At 42.4% G+C, this 27,058-nt stretch overlaps 1 protein-coding gene across 1 annotated transcript; it reads right to left on the reverse strand.

Moving 5' to 3' along the window:
• Nucleotides 1-708: 708 nt before the first annotated feature.
• On the reverse strand, nucleotides 709-26,826 carry SSR1 (signal sequence receptor subunit 1). Its single transcript, XM_070747202.1, has 8 exons — nucleotides 26,408-26,826; nucleotides 17,427-17,545; nucleotides 16,085-16,172; nucleotides 15,705-15,967; nucleotides 12,896-12,972; nucleotides 8,424-8,502; nucleotides 7,456-7,549; nucleotides 709-1,730 (listed from the first exon to the last, which is right to left on the reverse strand). The coding sequence occupies exons 1-8, from the start codon at nucleotides 26,493-26,495 to the stop codon at nucleotides 1,663-1,665; spliced, it is 876 nt and encodes a 291-aa protein (XP_070603303.1). The 5' UTR covers nucleotides 26,496-26,826; the 3' UTR covers nucleotides 709-1,662.
• Nucleotides 26,827-27,058: the final 232 nt, after the last annotated feature.

Raw genomic sequence — 27,058 nt, forward strand, 5'->3', positions numbered from 1 at the left:
AACACTGGGGAATACAAATTATGTTTTAAAGTAAGTACCTCTTCAGAGGAAAAGAGTAAAATAGGGATGCCAGGGGTTTGGGGGGTATTTTATTTAAGTGATGAAATAACATAGTCTTTCAAGATTTGGTTGAGTTCCTGAAGTACTGTATCTCCTGTGATAAGAGGATGATACAAAAGTATTAGGTCACAGTGTCATATCCTGAATCTTTGCTTGCTTTATTGCTTTCTTGATTTGTTCTATGGCCAAGGTTAAAAGAATCTAATACAGTGGTACTTTGGTATTCAACTGTTTTGAAACTCATCAAATTTGGTTCTCAATGCATTTTGATATGAACATTTTGTCCCGGTACTCAATGCACAAGCTAGAACGTGTCAGTGTCAGCTGCCTTGTGACTCACATTATTCCTTATGGGAAGAATTGTTTGATTCTCATTGGTTTTGGTACCAATCACACCTCCTAGAACCAATTAACAATGAGTACTGAGGCACCACTGTATTAGGAATTAACACATTGCTTTAATACTGCTTCTAATAATCTATCCTACGTTTAGATACTGAATTATATTGGTAAACAGATTATATTTTAGCAGTATTCATGTTATTACAGACCAAAGAGATCAAAATTAAATAATATAAATTATGGAATTAATGTAGCTAACTGGAAATTAAGACTTCAAAAGAGAAGAAGCACCACAAAATACAAAAATAAAATGTAAGTTACATTTTTACTGTCATTTCAAAACTTTTTTCATATACAATCAAATATGGGAAACAGAAGAGCACAATTCTGCTGAATGTTTTACAAGTTGTTATCCAAAGAAACTTTCAGGTATGTCAAACCTTATATCCAGCTTTATCTATGAAATTTGACAGACTTTGTTATCCATGATCGTGTTTCTGAATGGTGGGAGAATCCCTGAATTTATACTGATGAGGCTCGGCTTTAAACAATTTGAACTAGCATTCAAAACTCACCTAGTCAAACACTTGACTGAAGTAATATTTCCAACATTTACAAATGCACAATTATATTGCAATTGAAAGAAGACAGATGTCAAAAATGAGCACACAACCCAAATTTCAGAACTGTAGCTATTGTAGAAAGTATTGGACATACACGCAAGACATTTGGGATCTCAGATTCTGTGCACTTTATCACATCAGCAACCATTAAAAAAATACTGCCAAAAGCAGTTACTCCTGCTTGTGCCTTTAGAATACAAAACTGATTCAGTGCTTTATGTGAGATTCAACATGCGTACTAAAAGTAGTTACATACATGTAGCCAAGAGTGAGATCAATGACTCAAGTACTAAGAAAATGCATAACAGGACACACTTAGAACAAGATGGGAAATGACATTTTCATTTGCGACAAAGAATCAGAAACAAAAGCATGCAAATAACAAATCAGCATTATGAAGAGACTCTGAAGGCACGTTTCAGAAAGCACAATGATTTGCAATTAAGTTTCTTTAAAAGGAACTTGAAGTGCATTTTTAGCAATGTTCTCTGAACACAACTAAATGCTTAGTCCAAATATTTCATAGTATTCTCCTCAGTCAATATGGCTTTCAGCATATTTCAACTCCCAATTCAAGCCAAACACTAGGGAGGGTTTTGATGGCTGGGTTACTAAAGGTTGACTGGGCTAACAAAATTTACTCGTCCGAGCCCACTGATCTTTTCTGTGTCCTCTTGCGTGGTAACCGTCTTGGGGAAGCTTTATCTGTAGTTTAAAAAAAATGAACAGCCCTTACTTAACACTACGTGTTAAAGAAACATAATTTGGCAGACAAAAGATACAGCATTTATTTTGAAAATTATTATGCAGACATCACACTCAGAAATATGGTATGTACCAGTTAGAAACATGCAACTGCTATCTGGTATATACCTAAAATAATGGGAAACCAGATATCCAATGCTTGCTCTGGTCTGGAAATGGGACAGCACTAATTCATTAATTGCCCAATTCATTTCCTCTACCTTCAATAGGAGTAATGTACTCAATGGTAAGTTGCTAAAAGGAAGAAGAATGCATGATGCCCTATTTTCCTCTATAGCTCAGGGTAGCCAGATCTAAAAATAATCATCATATCCACATTTCAGAATATCCTATCTATATTTTGCACTAAGTAGAAAGGATGCCGTAACATGGAAAAATATTGTATTAGTCACTTGGAGCAAACTTATTATACACACTAACATCCTTGATTTCATAATATAGAATTAATGTAAGACAATGTTAAATATGCCACAGAATTTCTAAAAATTGTTGATTTTATTTAGTTTTTAAAAAAGAAAATCTCATATTTTCTTTAGGAAATTATATATTAAATACTGTAGCAAACATTAGAGTGGATTTCTAATTCTGAATTATGCTAGGATGATAATTAATCCACTTAAAAGTTAAATAAGGGAATCCTGCCTGTTATTTTGCCAGTATCACTAAGCTAGCCTTCCCTAAATTGGTGCTCTCCAACTTCCACACCTTAGCACTTCTGCCAGTACAAGAAATGTAATTAAATATATGTGAAGAGCGCTGCTATCATCCCTTTAGTTAGTTTATACTTTATTTAAGAAACAGTAAGTCTTACAGCAATACATATTACTTTCTCTGCAGAAATAACAATTTCTGTCATTTAAATTCTAATACAGTATGTTGAGTTCAGAAATGAAAGACTACATTAAGAGATACTTTTATTACTGCATACTATTTATAAGCTTTACATTAAATAAAGCATATATCAGTCTATATTTAAAATATTGTATACAGTATTTTAAAGCAATCTATTCAGGGCATATACTGCACTTTTGCTTAAGTTCCTTTACGTCCTCTAGAGAAGAGATGTGATATAACGTTTTGCAATGTACAGTGGTACCTCATCTTACGAACGCCTCTTCTAAGGAACTTTTCAAGATACGAACCCGGTGTTTAAGATTTTTTTGCCTCTTCTTCCGAACTATTTTCACCTTACGAACCCAAGCAGCTGCTGCTGGGATGAAGGGGTTTCTTTTCCCCCCTTTTTTGAAGAAAGGGAGGGGCGGCTTGGAGGAGGATAGATTTTGCAGAGAACAACGTGCTTGCAAAGGCACTGAAAGGGTGTCTTTTGAAGAAAGAAAAGGGAGGGGCACCCCCCTTGCCTTTCTTCCTTCCCACTCACCCTTTAGCCTAGCCTTGCTTCTTCCACCCGCCCCCTTTAGCTGCTCCTCCCTGCCCTCTGTTCGCCTCCCTTCTAAAGTTTGGGATTTTCCTGAAGGATTTGCACGCATTATTTGCTTTTACATTGATTCCTATGGGAAACATTGTTTCATCTTACGAACTTTTCACCTTACGAACCTCCTCCTGGAACCAATTAAGTTTGTATGATGAGGTACCACTGTATTTTACTATTTTCTGTTTTCCAATAAAAATGACCATTCGATTAGTAAATTCAGAATTATGACCATGTGATTCACTTTAACAACCACATATTTCATTTAACAGACACAATGACTTACTTATTGACCATCATAAAAACAGTCATCAAATCCAGACTGGTATATGGTGACTCAACTAATGACTACAATGTCACAATCATCTATTCCAGGCTAAATTGTAATTGTAAATTGACAATTACCTGTAAAGATAAAATTTTGAACTACAGTGATCCCCCGATCATTGCGAGGGTTCCGTTCCAGGACCCCTCGCAATGATCGGTTTTTCGCAATATAGTGGTGCGGAAGTAAAAACACCATCTACGCATGTGCGCCCTTTTTTTTCCATGGCGCATGTGCAGATGTTTTTTACTTCCGCACCTGGGAAGACCCCCGCCCAACAGCTGAGGAGCCGCCTGCCCGCCCGCCGCTTGTCCGGCCGCCGCTGGTGCCGCCGCCGCTTGTCCGGCCACCGCTCGTGCCGCCGCTGCTCGTGCTGCCGCCACTCGTCCGGCCGCCGCTCGTGCCGCCGCCGCTCGTGCCACCGCTGCTGAGGAGGAGCGAGAGGAGCAACAAAGTCCCGCGCAAGTGCATCTTCTCCAGGCGGGGGCAAGAGCGGCGGGGCGAGTCCGCAGGAAAAAAGCCGCGGGCGACCGAGCGGATCCTGCCGTTTGCGGCACTCGACGGGCAGGGGCATGAAGGATCTCCCCGCTGGCCTCGGGAGCGCATGGGAGGGTGGCGAGCCTAGGAAGACGAGGCGACGCCGGCTGCCGTCGAGGTAGAGGAGGAAGCGGATCGGCGCTCCGCCCCGCCAGGGTTCCTCTCCATGAGGGCGTCCGCCGAGCTGCCCGTCTTCAATTCACCGTCTCACCCGGGCTCCCGATCCTGCTGGGCGGCAGGGAGACTCGGCGGGGAGCGCGCGCGTCCGGGACCCAGAGCGCCCTTGTGGCCGCCCATTCATGCCGCTCCGTCGCTGGCTTCCCCTCAGGAGACGCGCCTGAGTGGCCTTTTTGCTGTTCCTCTCAGGAGTTCTTGCGGGGGAAAAGCCGCTAGCCGGCTTTCGGAGCTCCTCCGGCGTCACCCGGCTTCTGGTAGAAGCCTTCTCTCTTTTTTTTCTTGCTGCTTTTCCTCGCCAAGCGCACGAAAAAAAAGAGAGAAGGCTTCTGCCAGAAGCCGGGTGACGGCGGAGGAGCTCCGAAAGCCGGCTAGCGGCTTTTCCCCCGCAAGAACTCTTGAGAGGAACAGAGAGGAACTGCAAAAAGGCCACTCAGGCGCGTCTCCTGAGGGGAAGCCAGCATGGCGAGCGACGGAGCGGCATGAATGGGCGGCCACAAGGGCGCTCTGGGTCCCGGACGCGCGCGCTCCCCGCCGAGTCTCCCCGCCGCCCAGCAGGATCGGGAGCCCGGGTGAGATGGTGAATTGAAGACGGGCAGCTCGGGCAGCTCGGCGGACGCCCTCATGGAGAGGAACCCTGGCGGGACGGAGCGCCAATCCGCTTCCTCCTCTACCTCGACAGCGGCCGGCGTCGCCTCGTCTTCCTAGGCTCGCCACCCTCCCACGCGCTCCCGAGGCCGGCGGAGAGATCCTTCATGCCCCTGCCCGCCGAGTGCCCCAAACGGCAGGATCCGCTCGGTCGCCCGCGGCTTTTTTCCTGCGGACTCGCCCCGCCGCTCTTGCCCCCGCCTGGAGAAGATGCACTTGCGTGGGACTTTGCTGCTACTCTCGCTCCTCCTCAGCCGCGGGGAGAGGCGGGCATGTGGGCTGGCGGTATTGGGCTTGGTGGAAAGTCTGGGGGCAGCTGCAGCAACTCCCCTCCCGTGGCTGCTGTTGAGGCGGGAGCGGGGGCAGTCTCCGGCGCGCGGCTCTCTCCATTCTTCTCTTTCCCCCTCTCGGGCTCCGAATGCGGCGGCGGGAAGAGGAAACGAGAGCGCGAGCGAGCAAGAGGAGGGGGGGAAGCCCAGACGGGATGAACCGTTTCTTGGGTGGCGCGTGTGGAAAAGGGGAGCGAGGGGCCGGGCGGGTTGAGGGAATCAAAGAGGGGTGGGGGTGCTGCTCTGAGGCGCTCGGAAAGAGTTTTCGGAAGGCTCTCGTGTTACGGCGAAAGGGCGTGTGGAGAGCCTGATGTTGGCGGAATTGGGGACCAGCGAGGAGCCGAAGAAACCCGCTGCCCACAGAAAGGGGAAACACGGATGTTTGGCTCCTCGCTGCTGCTGGTGCGGCCGCCGCTTGTCCGAGCGCCCACCGCCCGCCCTTCGCCCGCCCACGCCGTTGCTCGCGCCACTCAGCTGGGAAGCGGCGCTGGGGTTTCCCCGCCGCCCACGCAAAGGGGAAACCCCGGCAAGAGGGGGAAGACCCAGGGAAGCCGCCCAGCAGCTGATCTGCCCGGCAAACTCCACCATCTACGCATGCGTGGCCATAGAAAGAAAATGGCACGCATGCGCAGATGGTGTTGTTTACTTCCGGGTTGAAAAATAGCGAAGTACCCTGTTCGCAATGGTTGGGGACGCAATAAACGGGGGATCACTGTATACAATTTGAGAGTGTGTTTTTAAAAATACAAATAAAGAAAGAACATGGCTCTTAGCCAGTGAAGTATGCAGTTTTCCTACTTTTTACAATTTCACAGAAAAGCAAAATAAAATACTGGTATAGACTTTCTTGACTGGCACATGTTGGACTTCATGTTCTATACAAAAACTTCCTGATATTTCACCAGCAACCTAAGCACTAAAGATGCCAATTGCAATGGCTGAAAATGTTAGAAATCTGTTGGCTAGAAACCCTGAATTCCAACACTGTCCAAAGCAAAATAGTTTGGATGTAATTGATATATCTCAATCAGTATAGTTTTAATACAGCCCAGAAAAAAATTGTAATGGACTGTAATATTTTACATCCCTGGGCTATTATCCTATATATTTCTTGGCCATTTCCTTCATCATATTAATTTATGATGCAAATCTGACAAATATATCTATGGAGATTTTTCAGCTCAGAGTTGAAGGAGCTTCTTAGATGAGAAGCGAAAGGTCTTCAAAGAAAAACAAGAAAGTCCAGTTGCCTCTTGAAAAATCATCTCTGGGTCTGACAAATACAATTCCATTTTAAGTAAGCCTCTTAAGTAGTCAGAAATTAATGGACTGGCATATATCAAGCATCCAATTCATGGCCATGCTTAAAAAAACACAGAAGTAAATCGCATAACATTATATAACTGCTAGAATGAACAAAGTGGAAATAATTTTAAAGCCAAAAGAATAGGATGGGTATTTCAAGCATGCTGAAAGTAGTCCAACTTTAGTCTGGAAGTGGGAATGATGTATTTTAAGGTCAAATTATTTCAACTTCTAATTGGATAATAAAATTTATTTAATACTCCCACAAAATATGCAGCAGCTATTTGCCAAGTTTGTATTAAAGCTGGTGAACTCCATCAAACTTTAGTATTATCACTGCATACAGTTATTATATACCGTAATCAATCACCAGGAACAAATTCTATGTGAAATTTTAAAAGCCTTAACCCAGTAAAGTGTCTCTCACCTCTTCTACTTTGCACTGAAGGCACAGAAAAACAAACAAAACAAGTTGTTAAAAAAGTTTACAAGAATTTTTAAACATCATGTATTTGAATTTATTTTTGAGCTAAATAAAAACATAAAAAATTAACATCCCACAATGTCCTCAAATCTACAGAGGCTACTTAACATTCATCAGTAGTCCTGGAATTACAGAGATAGACACAATGCCACTAATGATGCCCTTCTGACTAATGGAATCTTAACATTCTAAATCTGCTCTTGACAGAAGGGAAATCTCCAACACAAAGGAAAGGAAAGGGGAGGAAAACAGGAAATTCTGTTGCATTTTTTCAGCACCAACTAGTCTAAAGCTTTGTCCAACTGCACTTGCCATTAAATAAATTTACTGAAAACAGCTCAATGTAATTAAAAAGTCAATTTGGAAATCAATTTTCCAAATACTTTTTTACAATGTAAATAAATTTACTACAAACAACCTGCCTTGATACTTACTGATCTGATTTAAAGTTTCTTGAGGAATCCAACTCATGTCAACATCATTCTGATTAGAGGTTCCCATCTCTACTTTTTGAGCTGGTCGTTTTCTCTGAGAGGATTAGAAACAAAAGGAATAAATAAAATATTATAGAAACATAGAAGATTGACGGCAGAAAAAGACCTCATGGTCCATCTAGTCTGCTCTTATACTATATTATAATCTATAAAGTCATAAAAGATTTAAATTATTTGGGCATTCACCCAATAAATGAAATAAGCATTATCCAACCATTAAAACAGCTATATTAATTAGAAATCCACTTTTATAATAGCTATTTTATTAATTGTCTCCCTTTCATCATTTCTTTATCATTTAAAATATATTTCAAATGTAAAAAGGCTCCTTTGAAATGCTGCGGCTATTAAATAATTGATGTCAGTAGAAGATATTCAACTCATAATGTTTTTTACTATTCTAGTAACAGTTAATTTTTAGGCACATAAGGTGTTGACTTGACTGAATTTTTCAGTATCTTCAGCACTGAGCAGCATAGATACAATTAGCTCTCTAATTAAGCCTATCTTAATTTTCCTGTATGTACATTTTTTAAAGATTTATTAAGAAAAGCACTAGCAAGCCAGATGACCTCATCGTTCTTCTATGGAATTTAAAGTAAGACGGGGTTCTCCAATGTTCCCAGCATTGTAAACCTGGAGGTGGAGAGGGCTGGGGGGAAGAGGGGATGATCTGTGTAAGTGAATGAGGATGCGTGCATGCGCTTGCACTCACGCTTGCCGGCCATTTCCATGGCCCAGTGGCAAACACCTCACAGCCCACAGCTTGGGGATCTTGGGGTAAGGCATATAAATTTCATGGTCCTACACCAATTCACATAAAGCTAGAGACCATCCTCTCAGCTTAGAAGAAACAATGACAGTATTCTATAGTCAGGGGGAAAGACAAATAAAAAATAGCTACTTACCTTCCTAGATTCCAACAACTGATGTAGACCAACAATGACAAGTAGGCCAAGTCCCCCCAGGAACATATACATAAAGATCCTTATTTGGAAAGATGACAGAGTTTAGTAAGATTTCAATTCTTTTAAAGCAATTTAAAAAAAAAAAAAATTCTGGATGGTCATAAAAACTATGCAGGATGGATAATATCCTAATGTAAGGTTTTCCTAACAATAATTCAAGGATTTGCCCCCAGATGTATTTATGCATTTATTAATCATTTCCCATTCCCTTAGCAACCATTTAGATTATTACTCACCATGTTTATTTATTAAAGTTTATTAAAAAAATATTTATTAAAGGCGGACGAATGTTTGGCGATGACATATGACGTCATCGGGCAGGAAAAACCATGGTATAGGGGGAAAAAACTGCAAAGTATTTTTTAATTAATATTTTTGAAAAACCGTGGTATAGGCTTTTCGCGAAGTTCGAAGCCGCAAAAATCGCGGGAACACTGTACAGTAGAACCTCGACATACGAGCTGCTCTACATACGAGGATTTTGAGATACGAGCTGGGAGGGGAGAGACATTTTTGTTCGACTCCCGAGCTCAAATTCGGGATACGAGCCGAGGCCTTTTGGTTTTCGGCTGGGGGGAGGGAGTTAGGAAGGTCCTCCTGCTCGCCTGTCATCCTGCATGCCTGTCAACCTTGTGTGCGCCGCAGAACGGGACAAGCCGGCGATGCGCGCCCCGCCTCCCCCACTCTGGCTGCGGGCCGTCCGCGCCGCTGCTCCGCTTGGTTGGCGGCTCCGGAGAGGCAGAAGCCAAGGACCCCCAGAGTGGGGCGGCAGGGGCGGCAGGCGAGGCGACCGCCTCTCCGCTCGCCAAGTGCCGCGGGGAAGGAGGGAGAGAGAAACAGGCGGGCAGCAGCCGCTTTCCTTCCTTCCCAACCGGCCTCTCGAGGGCGGCGGGGGCGGGTTCCTGGCCTTGGAGCTAGCAGGGGGGGCAGCGGCCGGGTCCGGCTCCCGCTGCTGATGCAGTTGCAGAGCCACGCGAGGTGGCTGCGGGAACAAAGCGTCGCGCCCCCCTGACGGCGTTCGGCGGCTTCCGAAGCGGCGCTGGGCGAAAGAGGGCGGGCGGGCAGCGGTGGAAGGTGAGAGGTGTCTCTTCGCGCGCTCGATCTGCCGGAGAGCCGGAGAAGGGGGCGTCCGGACCCCCCCACCCCCAGCAGAAGCCAAGGACCACCCCCCCAGCCGAGCCCGGTGCAGTCACCACCCGGTCCCTCTTGGCAAAGCTCGCCCATCTCACAGAAAGTGACCCTGGCAGCATATAACAATCCAATAAAACAATAAAGGTTAGGTTTAGGTTTATTGGATTTATATGCCGCCCCTCTCCGCAAAGTTGGGGCGGCTCACAACAATAATAAAAAACAGTACAGTACATATACCAAATCCAATGCCCACCCATCTAGTTACAATTTAAAATAAAATAAAATAAAATAAAACTATTACCAAAATCTCTTATATAATTATTATTAAAAGACCACCCAAAACTATAAAACCAGAACTAAAACATGAAAAGAGAAAATTAGGCAAGGGATGTTAATAATAAAGGGTCCCCCTCACATATTCACCTGTCGTCTGGGTTCATAACCATGTCTTGAGGAACCTTTGAAAGCTCAGGGGTGACAAAGCTGACCTAATCTCTTTGAAACGAATTCCACAATGTGGCTGCCATAGCAGAAAAGGCCCAAACTATGTACTGTCCAATGTAGTTCCCTAAATGACAGAACCTGTAACATACCCATTATGTTGGATTTGATAGGACAGGCAAATGAAAACATGAGGAAATCCATCAAATAACCTGCAGCCATATAGCAATACAGGGCTTACAAATGTCCCAGTGTATTGGATCTGGAAGCAAATTGGTAAACAACCAGCAGAGGAGTCATGTGTGCTCTATCAGAAATACACATAACTGGTCACTGTGCTACATTTTGCTGAAGTTTCCAGATATTCTTAGGCAGCAATCCCATGCAGAGTGAATTCCAATCAGAAAGTGACTAGAGCATGAGTGACGAATAAAGTCCCTAATCCAGAAATGGATATAATTGGTAGAGTTAAGAAGTTAAGAATGGCCCTCCTAGCCACGACTACCTGTTCCTCAAGCGACGGTCATGAATCCAAGAGGAATCCCATATTGTGCATAGGATTTATTTGGGGGGAAATTCAACCTCATCAAGCACCAAAGATTTATTTATTTATTTATTCAATTTTTATGCCGCCCTTCTCCTTAGACTCAGGGCGGCTTACAACATGTTAGCAATAGCACTTTTTAACAGAGCCAACCTATTGCTCCCACAATCCGGGTCCTCATTTTACCCACCTCGGAAGGATGGAAGGCTGAGTCAACCTTGAGCCGGTGATGAGATCTGAACCGCTGACCTTCAGATCTACAGTCAGCTTCAGTGGCCTGCAGTACAGCACTCTACCTGCTGCGCCACCTCGGCTCTATTATAAACCTAGAACCATATGGCTTCAGAAGCCAAAACTACTCAGTCTTGCAAGGGTTCAGTTGAAGCCTCTTGTTCCCCATCCAGACCCTCATTCTCCAACACTGGGACAGGACATCCACAGCATTGCTGGGGTGGCACAGCAGCTAGAGTGCTGTACTGAAGGCCAAGGAAGCTGACTGTAGATCTGTAGGTCAGTGGTTCAAATCTCATCACCGGCTCAAGGTTGACTCAGCCTTCCATCCTTCCGAGGTGAGTAAAATGAGGACCCTGATTGTGGGGGCAATATGCTGGCTCTGTTAAAAAGTGCTATTGCTAACATGTTGTAAGCTGCCCTGAGTCTAAGGAGAAGGGCAGCATGAAAATTGAATGAATGAATGAATGAATTGCTTAATTGGCCAAGAGCAAAAATGCACAATTGGATAGCATTCTGATGATACTTCACTCTATGATGATGAGTGAGTTTATCCAGCTATTTCATATAGATCTTGAATAGGAGAGAAACAGCATCAACCTCTATGGAACCCCATATAGAATGGGCTGAGAGCAAGATCTTTTCTCCCCAATTAACACTAACTAGAATCAACTAACTGGGACAGGGGTCTGCAACCTTAAACACTCAAAAGAGCTATTTGAACCTGCTTCCCAAAGAAAACAAAACACTAGGAGCCAAAAAAACATGGGTAGGTCTGGCCAACTAAATGTCACTCACTCCCACTGGGTCACATGACTCCTCAAGCCACGCCTACCCAGGTTTGGTGGCTCCCTAGGTTCTCTTTTCTATGGGAAACAGGCATTTCTCTATCTCTTTCTCCCTCCATCTCCCCATCTCTTTCCCCCCCCTCTCTCTCCCTATTTCTCCCTTTCTGTGTATCATTGTGTGTGTGTTTGTGTGCCTCCCACTCTCTCTCTCTCTCTCTGTGGTGTGTGTTTGTATGTCTATGTCTGTCTGTCTCTTTCTTGTGCGTGCAGGGTGACTGGTTGCTTGCTTAAGGAGGGTTTTAACAGGATGCAAGAGAACACGGCTTCTCTCCTGCATAAAAGCTCCGTCCATCGCCTTGCCATGTTGTCTTCCCCACACACACACAGCTCTTTGCAGCCCCCATCTCTTTCTCCCTCTCTTGCACTAAGGCTCCAGCCATCACCTTGCCGTGTCTCCCTCCACACACACGAGAGGGAGGGTCGCTGGAGTATTAGCGCAGGAGCGAAGCAGCCCTGTACCTGCCTTGCGCCACATTTGCGAATAAGGCAGCCTTCACTTCCTGCCGCTTCAGGTTGGAGCTCACGCTCTCCACGTTCAGCCAAAAAGCAGTGTGTGTGTGGGGGGGGGGGGGGGGGGAAACGGCACGGCAAGGGGATTGCCAGTCTCAGGACAGAGAGCAGTTTGTGCGTCTCCCCAAACGACATCCTATCTTTGCCAGAGATAATTCAAAAAGTACAACCAATGTTTCTGTTCCATATCCAAGTCTGAAATCTTACTGAAAAGGACCCAGACAATTAATTTCATCCAGTCCTCTGAAGCTGTTGCACAACCATCTCTTCAATCACCATCCACCAAAAGGGGAAGTTGGATATTGGGCAAAAGTTGTCCAGTATCAATATGTGTGTGTGGTTGAACTCAAAGTCCTAAAAAATTTATTCACTTCTTAGGGCCAACAAGTTCAAATTATAATTGGAATGCCCGGATTATTCTATAAATAAATTAATATTATGATATCACTACCTAAATAACCTTGGTGAGATAATTAGCTGGTAATCACAATCAGTGTTTGATTTAATATACAAATAATGAAGGATGCACACTATTTTATAGTTTCTTAGTGTTCATGATAGCAAGCTTCTTTTTCTCTCGCTGTCTCCAAGATTTGGTGAAGAAAAATCTTACCCTTTTCAAAACCAAAGTGAATACATATGTTCTTTTATAATAGCATAAAATGTCTGGTAATCCCAATTACAAAAATTAGAATAATTAATCTTACGTTTCACCATCTAATCCATCTTCTTTTTCAATAATTGTAACAGTTTGATTGAAGACTGCATCTTGAAAGAAATTCCCCTAAAATGAAACATTAAAAAGGTTACCAGATTCAGGCCATCAGATGGCACTATTGTTACAGAGGACTCCAGAAAAAAAAGTGTATATGCTATGCACTTGTTTCTATCTTTTCTGCAAAATAAACTGTATACCTGTATTTAGAGTTATACTTAGACAGAACGACATATATAGATACAGATACAAAGTATGAATAGTATTTATTAACTATTCAAGATTGCCAATCTTTTGCAATTGAACTTTTAAAGTTATTTTTTTCAGCTGTCAAATGTTTCAATGAATTACTCATATCACTATAGAAGATGAGATTTTCAGATCATTTTAATATTTCCTCTAAATATTAAAATACAATATTATTTTTGGTGACTGGAATAGGTTTATAACTACACTTAGTAGATGGTTAGCATTCTTAATTTAGTGGAAGACTGAACATTACTTAGCAGTTTACTATCAAATTTTAATTATGTATTTTTTTAACCTGAAAAGAGAGTTGAACGCTGAATCAAGCTTGCGGGTTGTACAGTATTGCCTTATCATAATAGCAACTCTTAATACCTCAAATTTTGACTTTTTAAAACAATTTTTCTCTTCAAGCCACAGCAAAGGAAGCAGAGTGTGAGAGTGAGGCAGAAAGTGACTTGAGTGAGCCTGAGGAACTACCAGAGGGGGTGGATGTGACAATGGAGGAGTGGTCCCAGTCAGAGAGTGAGGAAGACATGAGAGTGGAAAGCCATTGGATTGACCATCGCTATAGAAGATTGCTCCGAAGGCGAGAGGAGTTACAGAGTAAAAGGTATTATCTTACAGCCTTAGCCTCTTCCGGGTCTGATGTCACTTCCAGGCAGTAAAAAGGAATGGGATTGTGGGAAATGGGGCCTGGAGACTCAACATTGTTTCATGGAATAGATGTGAGACTGGGTGATGTGACTAAACAAGGCTTAAAAATCATGATTTCTGCTTCAAACAGACATTCTTTGTTGGATGCTGAGCTAAGGAAAGCTTTCGGTGAGCAAAAGCATATGTTTAAGTAAATGAATGGACTTTATCTAAAGAATGTTGATGAGTTTCTGGCATTCTTCCCGGACATAGATTATAGCTAGCTCTTAAGAGAAAGTAACTTCTTTTATGCCATTTTAAAAAACCCTGTGCTTCATTATATATGCTTGTGTTCAAATAAAGAGTGAATTTTTATCATAAAATAAGTGATTTCTGAGTTGGGGTTTGAGCCGAGGTCTGTGTACAGAACAGCTAATATCTAGCATAATATCTTTATTATTGTATTTTTTGGAGTATGACGCACCAAAGTATAAGATGTACCTTAGTTTTGGGGGAGGAAAATAGGGGTGGGGAAAATCTGCCTACCAAGTGTTGTGTTTGGGCCTGGGCCAGCTGTTGCCCCCACAGATGGGGGAGACGCGGCACACAGTGACTGTGAAAGCCTGGCTGACAGCCAGGATGATGCAGCTGACAGCCAGGAAGATGTAGCCAGCAGTCAGGAAGATGGGGCAGAGAGCCAGGACGAATTGGCAGACAGTTCAGGGGAAGGGGCTGGCAATTTGTCAGACAGTTTAACTTCTCTCAGCTCGTCTGCAGGACAATGCATCAATTTACGCAGCCGTAGGGCCTTACAAAGAAGGGGTCGCTTTAAGAAGTAGGAGAAACACACCTGGGCTGGGTGTGGTCCCCTTAATGAGGGCTAAACAGCATAAAAAGGGAACGGGCCAAGGCAAACTGTGGCTGATTATCTGGGTGGTTTGTGGTTTGTTCCTGCTCTGAAGTTCCTGCTCTGAAGTTCCTGCTCGTGGATTGTACTTCAGCGTTGGGGGAGTTGAACGCTCTGGGACAAGCTGCTGCTTTTGTGCTGTGAATATTCAGAGACTCTTGGACTATTTCTGCTCTGTGACTTTTGTATGGGTTGGTTTTTCACTGAACTTTGTAGCTGATTGCATTTTGCAACGAATCCTCTTGGTTTCTCCTGAAAGTAAGGACCATTTGCTTTAGTCTTTTTTCTTTACTGTTTAAATACAAGTTTGCTGATTAACTATCCACGTGTGTGTTTGACCTTCTTTTCTGGACCATTAATCATTGCTTGAGGCCGGTCAGGCAGAACACCAAGTAATCATCTGGCTAGTGTCCTTAGTCTGGCCAGCTTCAGCACATTATTTTATACCCTAGTTAGGGCTTTTAAAAAAAACCTTATTTGGAGAGAGTAAAAAGGAAAGAATTTGCAAGTCAGTAAGAACTGGAAAAATCATTAGCACACTTGTTAGGGCTGGAAAGAAACATATCTGGAGCAAGTAGAGCAATGAAAAAAAAAAGCCTGCAAAGACTTAGGGCTAGAAAAACACTCTTCTCAGACAGTAACAATGAGCTAATACTCATTGTTAGCTTTTAGTTAGGGCTGGAAAAAAGCTTCAAAAAAGCTACATTTAGAGTATAAGACACACCCAAATATTCAGCCTCTTTTAGGGGGGGGAAGGTGCATTTTATACTCCAAAAATACAGTAATCTAATCAAAATAGGCTATAAAACAAATCACAACCTATAACATTAAAAAATCATCCTAATACATGATAGCAGAACTAGCAGCACAAATCTTTATACAAGATAAAAGAACTAGCAGCACAGTTCCCCAAGGATTAAGAGAGACTAATTGGCTGACATTGCCATAAGAACACAAATACTAAACAAATATGTTTATCTCACGGATAGCCAAATCCCATATCCTCACTTACATTTTGATCTTTATAATTCAAATTGATAACCAGTCCAAAGGGACGGCCACCCATAGGCTCTGCAGGTATGAAGGAATATTCAAACGTGGCTTGTCTCTGTGGTGGAACAACTGTGTTCAGAGGAAGAGCAGTGAAATTCTGAATAAAAAACTGATAATCTTGTGGGTACCGGAACGAAGCATCTAGTGACTCTATGATGAAGTCTTCTGTACCCTTATTAGTAAAACCTACTAGAAACTTCACAATGTTGTTTGCTGGAAAATCTAGGGTGGGGGACAAAAAAATGCAAATTCTTAAGTTTTTCATTTATAAATTGTAATTTTAAAAAACAAAAAAGGTAAAATAAGCTGGCCTGATGTAGAATTCAAAATATGTTTTACCTTCTCCTTTCACAAACAAGATTGTTGTATCAGCATTAGGTGATGCTTTAGGTTCTCCTGATAGGTCATCTTCCTCTTTCTCTTCTGTCTAATATAAAATAACGTTTGAAAAGCCTATGAGAAATAGTGAAGCAATGAATGGCCAAAATATATAAGTTTTACCATATACTCCCACATAAAAGTACTTCAATATACAAACACATTATTTTCCGCCAAGCCTAGGATTTTTAAAATACTGTATATAATTACAAAAATGATATTTAGGTCAGAGTGTTTCAAACTGTGTTCTGGTGAACACTAAATTTCCACAAGAACATGATTGGGTTTGGTGAAACCCAAATGATCTCTCAAAAGACGTTTACCCAAAAGTAGCCAATTTTCAATGGCAGTGTTTTACTTGGTTATCCCTTGGTTATCAGGGATTCTGAGAAATTTTCTTTTCAACAGGTTCTTCAGGGAACATTTGAAAAGCCTCGGTCTAGATGATGAACTAGGTACAGATTTTGTAATGAAACAGGCATAGACTATAACAAAGTCAAATATATTTAACAAATTGATCAGATACTCCTAAACCAAACAACAAGATTGTTAAAACTGAAAATTTACTGCAGTTAGCTCAATAATATTGAGCATATTAACATTTAATTGAGTGGTTCCTTAAAATTCAGTTGTAATCCAATTGAGTAGCCAGTAGTCTAAAAAATGTATTGATGTCCTGAATCAAATGGGATCAAATTAATTATATTTAACTATATTAAGAGATATTAATTTTATGAGTACTGTCCCTGTATCAGAAATCATTGTAAAGTAATTGAACCTAAGCTGTTAAACTTGAGATGCTGTTTCATTAAATCAGAGTTTTATTTAGTTTTATTACATTATAACGCTTGGCATTATATGTACAATTACATTTATCTCACTATAGCTGTATAATTCTTCTTAATAACTAAGTGACATATTTCAGCTAGGAAAACTATTTAGTAGAGTCAGGGGAGAAATTCAAAATTTTTCCCTACTGGTTCTGTGGGCATGGCTTGGTGAGAGTATAGTACAAAATCTCCATTCCCACCCCACTCCAAGGAAAGGACACTGCAAAATCTCCATTCCCACCCCACTCTGGGGCCAGCAAAAGTGGTGTTTGCCAGTTCCCCAAACTATTCGAAATTTCTGCTATGAGGTCTCCAGAGCCTGATGAATTTCACACCTGAGTACAGTATATTTCAATTGGGGCCCACAAACATCACAATTGTGACAACATTAACACTCTTGGTAACCTATCTATTATTCAAATACTGCTGATAGGAAACATCAGCATGACATTTAAAAAATGTTGTAGCTGTACCAATTCTGTGGGTTCATCTTCTTCAACTTCCGCTTCATCATCTTCATCCTCAACCACCGTATCCTCTATCGCTTCTTCATCTTCAGTAGCATCTTGGGCAGCCACAAGCAAGCCAGAACCTAGAGACATGAGAATGAAAGTTTGCTCTTATTGGGAAAAAAGCACTAGAAAACAATTCAAAAGGAGACAGATGGGAGTTTTTTTCTTTAAATCAAACTACAGTACTCTCAAAACTATGTAACAATTCATATATTTATGTAATAATTATTATGCAAGATATCACCTTATTTCATGTACGTTATTGTAGTTCTATTGCAGTATGAAATCACAGTACTGAAATGTCTTGACAGTACAGCTAGTCCTTGGGTTAGGACCATTTGTTCAGTAATCATGAAAAATTACAACAATGTTGAACAAGGGGGGCTTATGATAGCATTGACATGCTTTGGCCAGTTTCAAGACCCAGGAGTCCACATAAATTGTTCCACGTGAAGAAGAGCCTTCCTAGAGAAGAATGGAAAACGGTGCTCGTTTGTCAGTAGCAAGAGAAAACAGCTGAAGATGAACAGGACACAATAGGCCCCGTAAAGAGCAGGGTGGTGGGGGCAATTGGGGTTTGGCAGAATGTCTGCCTATGAGCAGTAGCAGCACTAGGGCTGAAGTTGAGGCATAAGGCAGTTGAGGCTACTTGAAACTGCTGAAAGGCTGCTGTGCAGACTGCTCAAAAAGATATACGGTAGATGGAGAGGCGCTAAGTGACTGGAAGGAACTGTAGTATCCCTGTTGTTCTAAGTGCTGGTGGACCAGGTGGGTGGCTGATGTTCCCCAGTCCATGGCAGCTTTGTGTCGCACTGCAGGACCAGGCTGGGGTGGATGAGACTTCCAAGCCCAACTGCAGCACTTCACAAAAAACAACCCCAACCCCAATTAAATGAATTACTTTACCTGATCATTCTTCTGGAGTTTTAAAAAAATTATATCTTAAAAAAACTTTTAAATTTTATTTGGAAGCACTGATATAATTCAGTAAACAACCAAGTGGGAGGTTGATATCACAAGTGACCCAATCACAACACATTGCAAAGCCTGGTGGTATAAAATATTCACTGAAATGTTCTTTGGTATTCTCCATTGTTATTACTGTTACTACTACTATTACTGGAAATTTTATATGGGCTATCCATTTTACATAGCTAGCTTTGGATAGCGAAAATTCACAAAATTACCTAATAAAATCTCCAGCAACAAACCCAGGGGAAGAGCCTTCTCTGTGGCGGCCCTGGCCCTCTGGAACCAACTCCACCCAGAGATTAGACTTGCCCCCACCCTCCTTGCCTTTCATAAGCTACTTAAAAACCACCGCTGTCGCCAGGTATGGGGGAATTGAGATACTCTTTCCCCCCAAGCCTTTACAATTTTATGCATGGTATGTCTGTATGTATGTTTGGTTTTTATATTAATGGGTTTTCAATCGTTTTTATTATTGGATTATTATTGTACGCTGTCTTATTATTGCTGTTAGCCGCCCCGAGTCTCCGGAGAGGGGCGGCATACAAATCCAATAATTTTTTTTTTTTAAAGCAAGAATACAGTAATGATACAGTAATTGAGGTACCATACCCAATGGTATCCCTAACACAAGCTTACCTATATAGGCCTCCTCTGGTATCCAAGGCCTGTACTTGGAGGAATATCCAGGACCTCATAGCCTTCTAGAAGACCAGAAAGAATAGCTAGGTCTTCAAAGCCTTCTCGAAGGCCTGAATCTCAAGGAGGCGGCTTTTCCAAAGAGCAGGCATTTTACTACTACTATTATTGGAACATTTACATGGGCTATCCATTTTACATAGCCAGCTTTGGATAGTGAACAACAATTCACAAAATTATCTAATAAAACCTCCAGGAACAAACCAGATGACATTAATAGAAAGGACCTAGAGTATATCTAGCCTGTCAGATCTGGTGAAGCAGACTGAAATGCAGAGAAATAGGCAGTCCCACAAGTAATCTAGTCCTTTGTCAGCTAGGGCTTTAAAGGTGAAACCAGCATCTTGAACTCCACCTAGACACATACTAGGATGCAATGCAGTTTGTGCAACAGTCATGTAGCATGGATTAATATTGTCCAGAATTTTTCAAGATAAATTGTAGGCTTGTGATGGCGAACCTATGACATGCCTGCCACAGGTGGCACGGAGTCATATCTGCTGGCACGTGAGCCGTTGTCCTAGCTCAGCTCCAGCGTGCATGTGAGTGCCTGCCAGCTGATTTTTGGCTTGCACAGAGGCTCTAGGAGGGCATTTTTGACCTCAGGAGGGCCTCTGAGGGGCAGGGGAGGGTATTTTTGTCCTCCCAAAGCTCCAAGAAAGCCTCTGGAGCTTGAGGAGAGTGAAAAATGAGCCTACCAGGCCCATTGGAAGTCAGAAAATGGGGGAGCAGGGACTCGTGGGGGGCATTGAAAATGGCAATGGGCAGGCACACGCATGCAATAGCACACACGTGCACTATTTTGGCACCCGAGGAAAAAAAGGTCCGCCATCACTCTTGTAGGCAAACCCATTGCAATAATCCAATGTAGAAGTGAATAAAGCATGAGGGACAGCAAACATAGTCTTCTGGCCCAAGAATGGACACAACTGGTGCAGAAAGTGGATCTGCGCTAAAGCTCCCCCTTCCCCCCTCAAAAGACTGCCAGGTGCTCTTTGAGCTGAGCCATGAATTCAGGACTCCTAAGTTGTAACTCTAACCAACTCTACTCAGGGAGGTGCTATCCACTGAAAGCTAAAGCTGAACAAACCTCAACCAAATCCAGAGGTTGATCTTGCCGAGAAGTCTCATTGAGTATAAAACAGGAGTGGGGGAAAGCAGAGTTCTGAGCCACCCATATAACAAATCTCTACCCCTACCGAACAACACTGACTGGAACTGGTTCTAGAGGAGACTTACAACAGCAATGTCCTGCTTCCCTCTACTCCTAACCTTCTTAGGCAGTCCAGAAGAACAGGACTAAATGATAAGAAAAGTTACTGAAAGATCCAGGAGGACAAAGATGACTACAACACCAAAGCTCAGCCACCAGTGCAACCAATGCTATCCTGGCATCACAGTCCACTGTGAATCTTGAATAAAAAAGCTACATATAATCTGCTTCTCCCAGGGACCTTAAACTGCGCACCTAATACCTTCCCAACAACTTTCCCTAAAAAGAGAAGGCTGGAGAAAAGAGTTGTACAGTACTGAAACTGTTACATTCAAGGATAACTTTTTCAGGGGATAGATCATCACCTCCTCAAATCAGCCTCAAGCACAGCTCAAATGACCAACAGTGCTTCTAAGCTTCATGTAATCCAGACGTTTTCTTAGAAAACAAAAATTATTTAACATAAAAATTCTAGCTCAACGGTTTTTAAAATTTTCTATTATATACGTACAGTATCTTGCAATTAGGTATTAGCTACCGATGATAACTATTCTGCTCAAAAAAATAAAGGGAACACTGAAATAACACCTCCTAGATTTGAATGAATGAAATATTCTCATTGAATACCGTATTTTTCGCTCCATAAGACGCAGTTTTTTTCCTCCCAAAGTAGGATGAAAAATCAGCCACGTCTTATGGAGCGAAGATGCAGGCAGGGAGGGGGGGGGGAGGCGCTGGAGCAGAGGGGGGGGGGCGATATACTCATCTGGAGACCGCCGCCTCTGTCGCCGCCTCTCTTCTTCCCAACCCCGAAGAGAGCCGCGCTTTTCAGCTTCCGGAAGTGCTGGGCCGGGGGACGCCTCCACCCCGCAGGTTTAGGAGGCGGAGCGGCACCGGAGGAGCGTTGGCGGTTCCGAGCCTTTGGGAAGGCTATGGGAATCGCTTCAGGAGGCGGGGAGGTCTCAGCCAGTCGCTCGCAGCCGGCCGCCGCCTGTGCAAAGTTTGGCTGCGAACTCGGCTGGCTAGCTGCTGCCTGGCCCCCTCCCTCCCGGAGGAGGGTCTCCCTTCGCACCACCAGCGGCGCTCCCCCCGCCAGCCAGCCAAGCCCCGCGCCCGCCGGAGCCGGCTCTTCGCTCTCCCCTCGCCGCCCGCCGCGTTTGCAGGAGGTGGGGAGGGTCGGGCGGCCCGCCAAGGCCAGGAGGGACGCCGCTGCCCCCTTCCCTCTCTCCGCCCGCCGCTGCGCCTCCTGCTGAGCCCCCTCGGCCCCGCGCGGCGCCTGTCAGAGGAAGCTGCCCTGTCCCGGCCAGGATCCGGGGGCGAGGTTGTCGGGGTTTGAGGGGCCCTAAACCGCCCACAGCAGAAAAACAGAAAAAATAAGGGAGAAAGAAAGAGAGAGAAAGGAAGAGGAGAGATAGAAAGGGGGAGAGAGAAAGAGAGAGAGATAGAGGAGAGAGAGAAAGAGAGAGAGAGATACAAAGAGAGTGAGTGAGAGAAGGAGAGATAAGAGAGAAAGAAAGAGGGACAGAGAGAAAGAAAGAGAGGGACAGAGAGAAAGAAAGAGGGACAGAGAGAAAGAAAGAGAGGGACAGAGAGAAAGAAAGAGGGACAGAGAGAAAGAAAGAGAGGGACAGAGAGAAAGAAAGAGGGACAGAGAGAAAGAAAGAGAGGGACAGAGAAAGGGAGAGAGAGAAAGAGAAAGAAAGGTAGAGAGAAAGAGGGAGAGATAGAAAGAAAGAGAGAGGGGGGCTTGTTTGTATATTTTCCCAATTCCCCTAGGGCAGTGTTGTAATAAATATTTTAGCCTACTTTTTGGCTCAAAATATTTTTTTTTCTATTTTCCTCCTCTAAAAACTAGGTGCGTCTTATCAGCAGGTGCGTCTTATAGAGCGAAAAATACGGTACTTCATTTGCACAACTATTCCATTTGCACAATAGCATGTGAAATTGACTGTCAATCAGTGTTGCTTCCTAAGTGGACAGTTTGATTTCACAGAAGTTTGATTTACTTGAAGTTATATTCTGTTTTTTAAGTGTTCCCTTTATTTTTTTGAGCAGTATATTTTGAGGGTGCCCTTTCATCTCAAATGTAGAGAAAATATGATTCCTATGAACTTGTTTGCCAAATTGAGCATATCAATAAGATGAAAAAAAATGCAATAAAGGATTTCAAGACATCTTCAAATAAGGGCCAAAGCAAATTTGTCTATGGGGAGAAGAAACCACCAAATTTCTTTCTCATATGACATTAATTTGAAAAAAAAATCTAGTCCACCAAGCAGGCACTGCTGAAAAATTTCAGTACATTTCAATTTGACTAATGAAATCTAAATATCAATTGTTTGTTTGTTTGTTAATTAATTAATTAATTAGATTTCTATGCCACCTTATTCCTCAGACTCCGGGCAGCTCACAATAAAAGTGAATACATATCATATATAAATCTAAAATTAAAACATACTAATCCCCCATTTCTTAAAAATCACTCACATTCAATCAATCAACCTAATTTAATTTTCAATATATTGAGCAGAACATATATTTATTTAAATATTTAATTTATTTGCTGCCCATCTTATTTGGAAAGTACTTTGGATAGTTTACAACACCTAACATAAATCGGCAGTACCTTTAAAATGCTGAGCTTTCATAAAAGCCCTAATAAAGCATAAAAGGACAGAAATATATTTAAATATGTAAAATATTTTATTACCCAGATTAAACTATTTAATTTATTTACTTCTTTAATATTTTCTTTAAAAAGAAGTAGAACATGCATCTAAAACTTCAGCTCTTTTCACCTTTTTTTTTAAAAAAAGAAAGCCTCTCTAGTATGTATTTTAGAAAAAATGATGATGTGGCATCACAATGGAGGATACTGAACATCTATTAAGGCAGCCAGACAAGTCTCAAAAATTTAGGGTTCTGATAACTTCTACTCTTCTGGTATAAATAGTTACAGTCAAGGGGGGGGAAAAGCTTAAAAGAAAATGAAAACCTCCATTTGTGGTATTAAGTTAATTCTCAGTCAGTTGCTTTGGAAAATAAATAAAGGATGTATTATAGGTATTCTACTATAACTACTGTGATTCAAGCAAATCCCTGAGAAAATTTTGTCAGCATTCTTACTTAATTTAGGCAAAATTAAGATTTCTTTTAACGTGACCTCTACTCCCTTGAGTTTTTTTTATCCCCAAGGTTCTGAACCTGAGGACTGCCAATAACCTTGACATAAAAAAATAAAGAACTAATAAATGTACATATGATAAATAGAAAAGATGTTGGGCTATGATGGGTATGTCAATTAAAATATTAAGCTGCATGGCAAATTGGCCATAGTAAAATTATGTATAAATAAAATCCAATTCTATAATAATTCTCTTGAGAATGAGAGTGAGTGAATGAGTGAGAATGAATCCATACTTAAAATGTTGTAAATAATTCTATTTGGAGATATGCTTTGGACCTGGAAGAAAAGGTGACACGACCTACAATTCTATTAATATTTTACTTGTAGAAGCTTGCTCCCAGACAATAATGGATATAATTGTCTAATAGAAAAAAAAGGTTGAAATTTATAAATATTCATGCTTGAAAAGTGAGCAAAGGTGTTCTTTTTTTCTTCTCCAATACTTCAATAGAAATTAGGAGGACAATGAGAATAAGCAAATACTGTACAAATGTTCACATTCAGGGAATTCACTCCTACCTTACAAGTATATTTAAATCAATGTTAAATTACGATTACAGTAACAATTTCTGGCAGTAGCAATGGGACAGAACTATGGCTTTCATGCCTTATTTGTTTTCAAGAGATGGCATAATATTGTCATTAAAAATGATGGACACAGAGGACTTCTGAATTGTCCAATTATTAGTAATTATTTTCTATGTTATGCAAAATTGTATTGCATTTTCATCCTGTTGCAATACAACAACTTTTAAGAGTTTAAAAGATACATAATTCAGCAAAAAGTTAAAATACTCATAAGACACCTGCAGCTACACTTAGACAACCCTGGCTGATCATGGAAAAGATCAGAACTAGATGGGAGACTGCCATAAAATCTAATACTGGATGCTAGATTGGGGGGGGGGGGGGGTTTGATATCCACAGAGAAAGGATCAAGACACCGTTACCAAGAAAACAACAGTGTCACCAGGAGTGAGTTCAACTTTAAGAGCATTTTCGTTAAAAATATTAAGATTATATAATATGCAAAGTTGCTAGGTCTTCAGAAGAAATAACTCTTTTGCTTTATTAGTCATTGCTTTAGCTCATTCAACAATTTACTACCAGTTCCAGAATGGTGAAACTTTTAGTGTTATATTATGCTTTTGCTTCTCCATATGCCTATACATATATAACAGAAAATCAACTCAACTATTCAATATTACAGAAGTGTGGGTTACTTACTATTTTTAAATAAAAGTGAAGGTCTGGAAGATATTTTATATTGTTTAGGTAACTACAGATTATTTGTAAAAGTCTACACACGTCAGCATTTTCAGGTAAACAACACATAGTAACTGACTCTGTAGCCATGTGCACAAAGGGACTTAACTTTGACACTTTGTCCTCCAACCTTGTTTTTCTTCAGATATATTAGCCATGCTAGCCCATTAAAATGAAAATACAATCCCAAAGATTGGGCAATGACAAAACTACCAAAGAGTGAATATGACTTTAAGTACTGGACGGTCCAATTCACATAACTTCAGCAACTTTTTCTGAAATTTGACCCCTTTGCTCAGGCTACCTCACATCATGCCTAGCATACTAGCTACAAGCATCTCAGCAATACTGGCTTTTCAGTTGATTCTGAACAGAATTCTTAAGTCAAAATATACAAAATTGGTGCAAGTTATTAAAATCAAGAAAACTGGAACCAACAGTGCAAATGCTACAGAAAGTACAATTAGGCACATACATTTTTAAAATTCTATTAGGATGCAAAAGAACTTAACAAATTGCATGGGTACTTAATACCTACCCAACAAATCATCCGCTAAGATCCTGCCATGATTTCTATTTGCTTGTTTGTATTTCAACACCTATCATAAGCTTTAATTAATTTTTTTTTAAAGCAACCAAAATGATTCCATAGTTGCTCAATTGCCAGAACAATCCCTTATTTGAATTACCAATTTTAGTATGAATTTAGTATGAATGATAGATGAATGTATGTTTCCTAATACTGGGGTTTTAAATTTTGTATTTGGTTTCGAGTCAATCAGGATAGGGGCGGCTTATAAATCTAAATAAATAAAAATAAAATGGCCAATTTTAAGTTTTCTGGGGTGATCTTGGGCTAAAAGGTGAGCACAAATGACTTCAGAGAAAACTGCATGCGGTTTTTCAAGAGAAGGAAGGGAAAAACGCAATCACAGTAATATCGGGGGTTAAGCAACACACACATACACACTCCTGACAACAATCAAAGCAGTGTGTATTGTGGGGAGATTTTTTTTGTGGGGGGGTCGCCTTCGCCTTTAGCACGTGACACTTTTGCCAGCCCCTCAACAAGCGATCAGAAAGCCGCCCCAGACTTTCAAAGTACACGAAGTTCCAAGTATACTGGTGAAAAATCAGGGAGGTCGGGGGAGAGATGTGACACGTCAGCCCCGAGCGGGAGGGGGAGGCTGTGTGTGAGCAGGGAAGACCACCATCATCACTACCACCCCAGACCAGGGGTAGGCAAAGTTGGCTCTTCTATGACATGTGGACTTCAACTCCCAGAATTCCTGAGTTAGCATGGCTTGGCTCAAGAATTCTGGGAGTTGAAGTCCACAAGTCATAGAAGAGCCAACTTTGCCCACCCTGCGCCCAGACCAACGGGCATAGCGCACCGAGGCAGAGCGGAGTCTCTCCCGCTTTCCAACCGTCCACCGACTCGAGAATTTTCCTCACGCGCCATTCCCATTTCAAACTGGCGCCCTCCCTCCCCCCCGTCTTCTTCTGCTTCTCCCCCCCCCTCCCGTCAGACCCACGAGCCAAAGGCAGCCAACGGTCGCCCTCCGACAGTCGTTTCAGTTCAGCCCTCCGTGTATGTGTCTTTCTCACCTGGGCCAGAACGGCCGCCGCCGAGAAGGAGGACGGCGGGGAAGGCCAGCAGCGCGAGGACCAACAGTTGGGGCAGGGACCGCCTCATGCTCGCGTCCTTCCGTGGCAGTTTTCTACTTTCTCCTGCCACACTAAGCAATGGCGCTAAGCTGCCATCCGGCCGACGTCCCGCCTTTCCTTACGCCGCGACGTCCTGACGCCGCCGGACGGGGCACGCAAGAAGATGGGTCTAAACCCCGCCTTTTTCTTCCCACGGAACGGGGTACGGCAGACGTGTCTTCCCCTGGAAGGAGGAGGGAGAAGCACGTGACTTCCCCCCCCCCAAGGAGGCTTTCCTCAAGAACGCATGGCTGTCCGTAAGCGCTCATGCGCAGTGGGCTCTCTCGTAATCTTTCTCTGCGCTCGCTTGGTTCTTTTACGCCGGGTTTCTTTTACCTTCGGCGAGCTTTGCGCAGCGCGCACGCGCGTAGCTTTGCCCTGTGCCCTACTGTAGAGGTCGAGGTAGCGTATGAAACTTCAGGGCTTAGGAGGGAAAAAGCAACCACGCTAACAAATTTGTTGCACGAAAAATATGTTTATTTTTGTATTTATTTACTTATATACCGGAATATATATCATGTAAGCCGCGACACACTACTTGAATACTCTGTT

This window comes from Erythrolamprus reginae, chromosome 3, assembly GCF_031021105.1.
Source record: "Erythrolamprus reginae isolate rEryReg1 chromosome 3, rEryReg1.hap1, whole genome shotgun sequence".
In the NCBI taxonomy this organism is placed as follows: Eukaryota; Metazoa; Chordata; class Lepidosauria; order Squamata; family Dipsadidae; genus Erythrolamprus; species Erythrolamprus reginae.

Excerpts from the sequence above, each read along its gene's own strand:
- SSR1 (XM_070747202.1), bottom strand. The coding sequence starts at position 26,495 with ATGAGGCGGTCCCTGCCCCAACTGTTGGTCCTCGCGCTGCTGGCCTTC. Across the intron at positions 16,173-17,426 it reads AAGATGAACCCACAGAATTG|ACAGAAGAGAAAGAGGAAGA; the intron begins GTACAGCTACAA and ends ATTTTATATTAG. Across the intron at positions 8,503-12,895 it reads GATGGATTAGATGGTGAAAC|GATCTTTATGTATATGTTCC; the intron begins GTAAGATTAATT and ends TTTCCAAATAAG.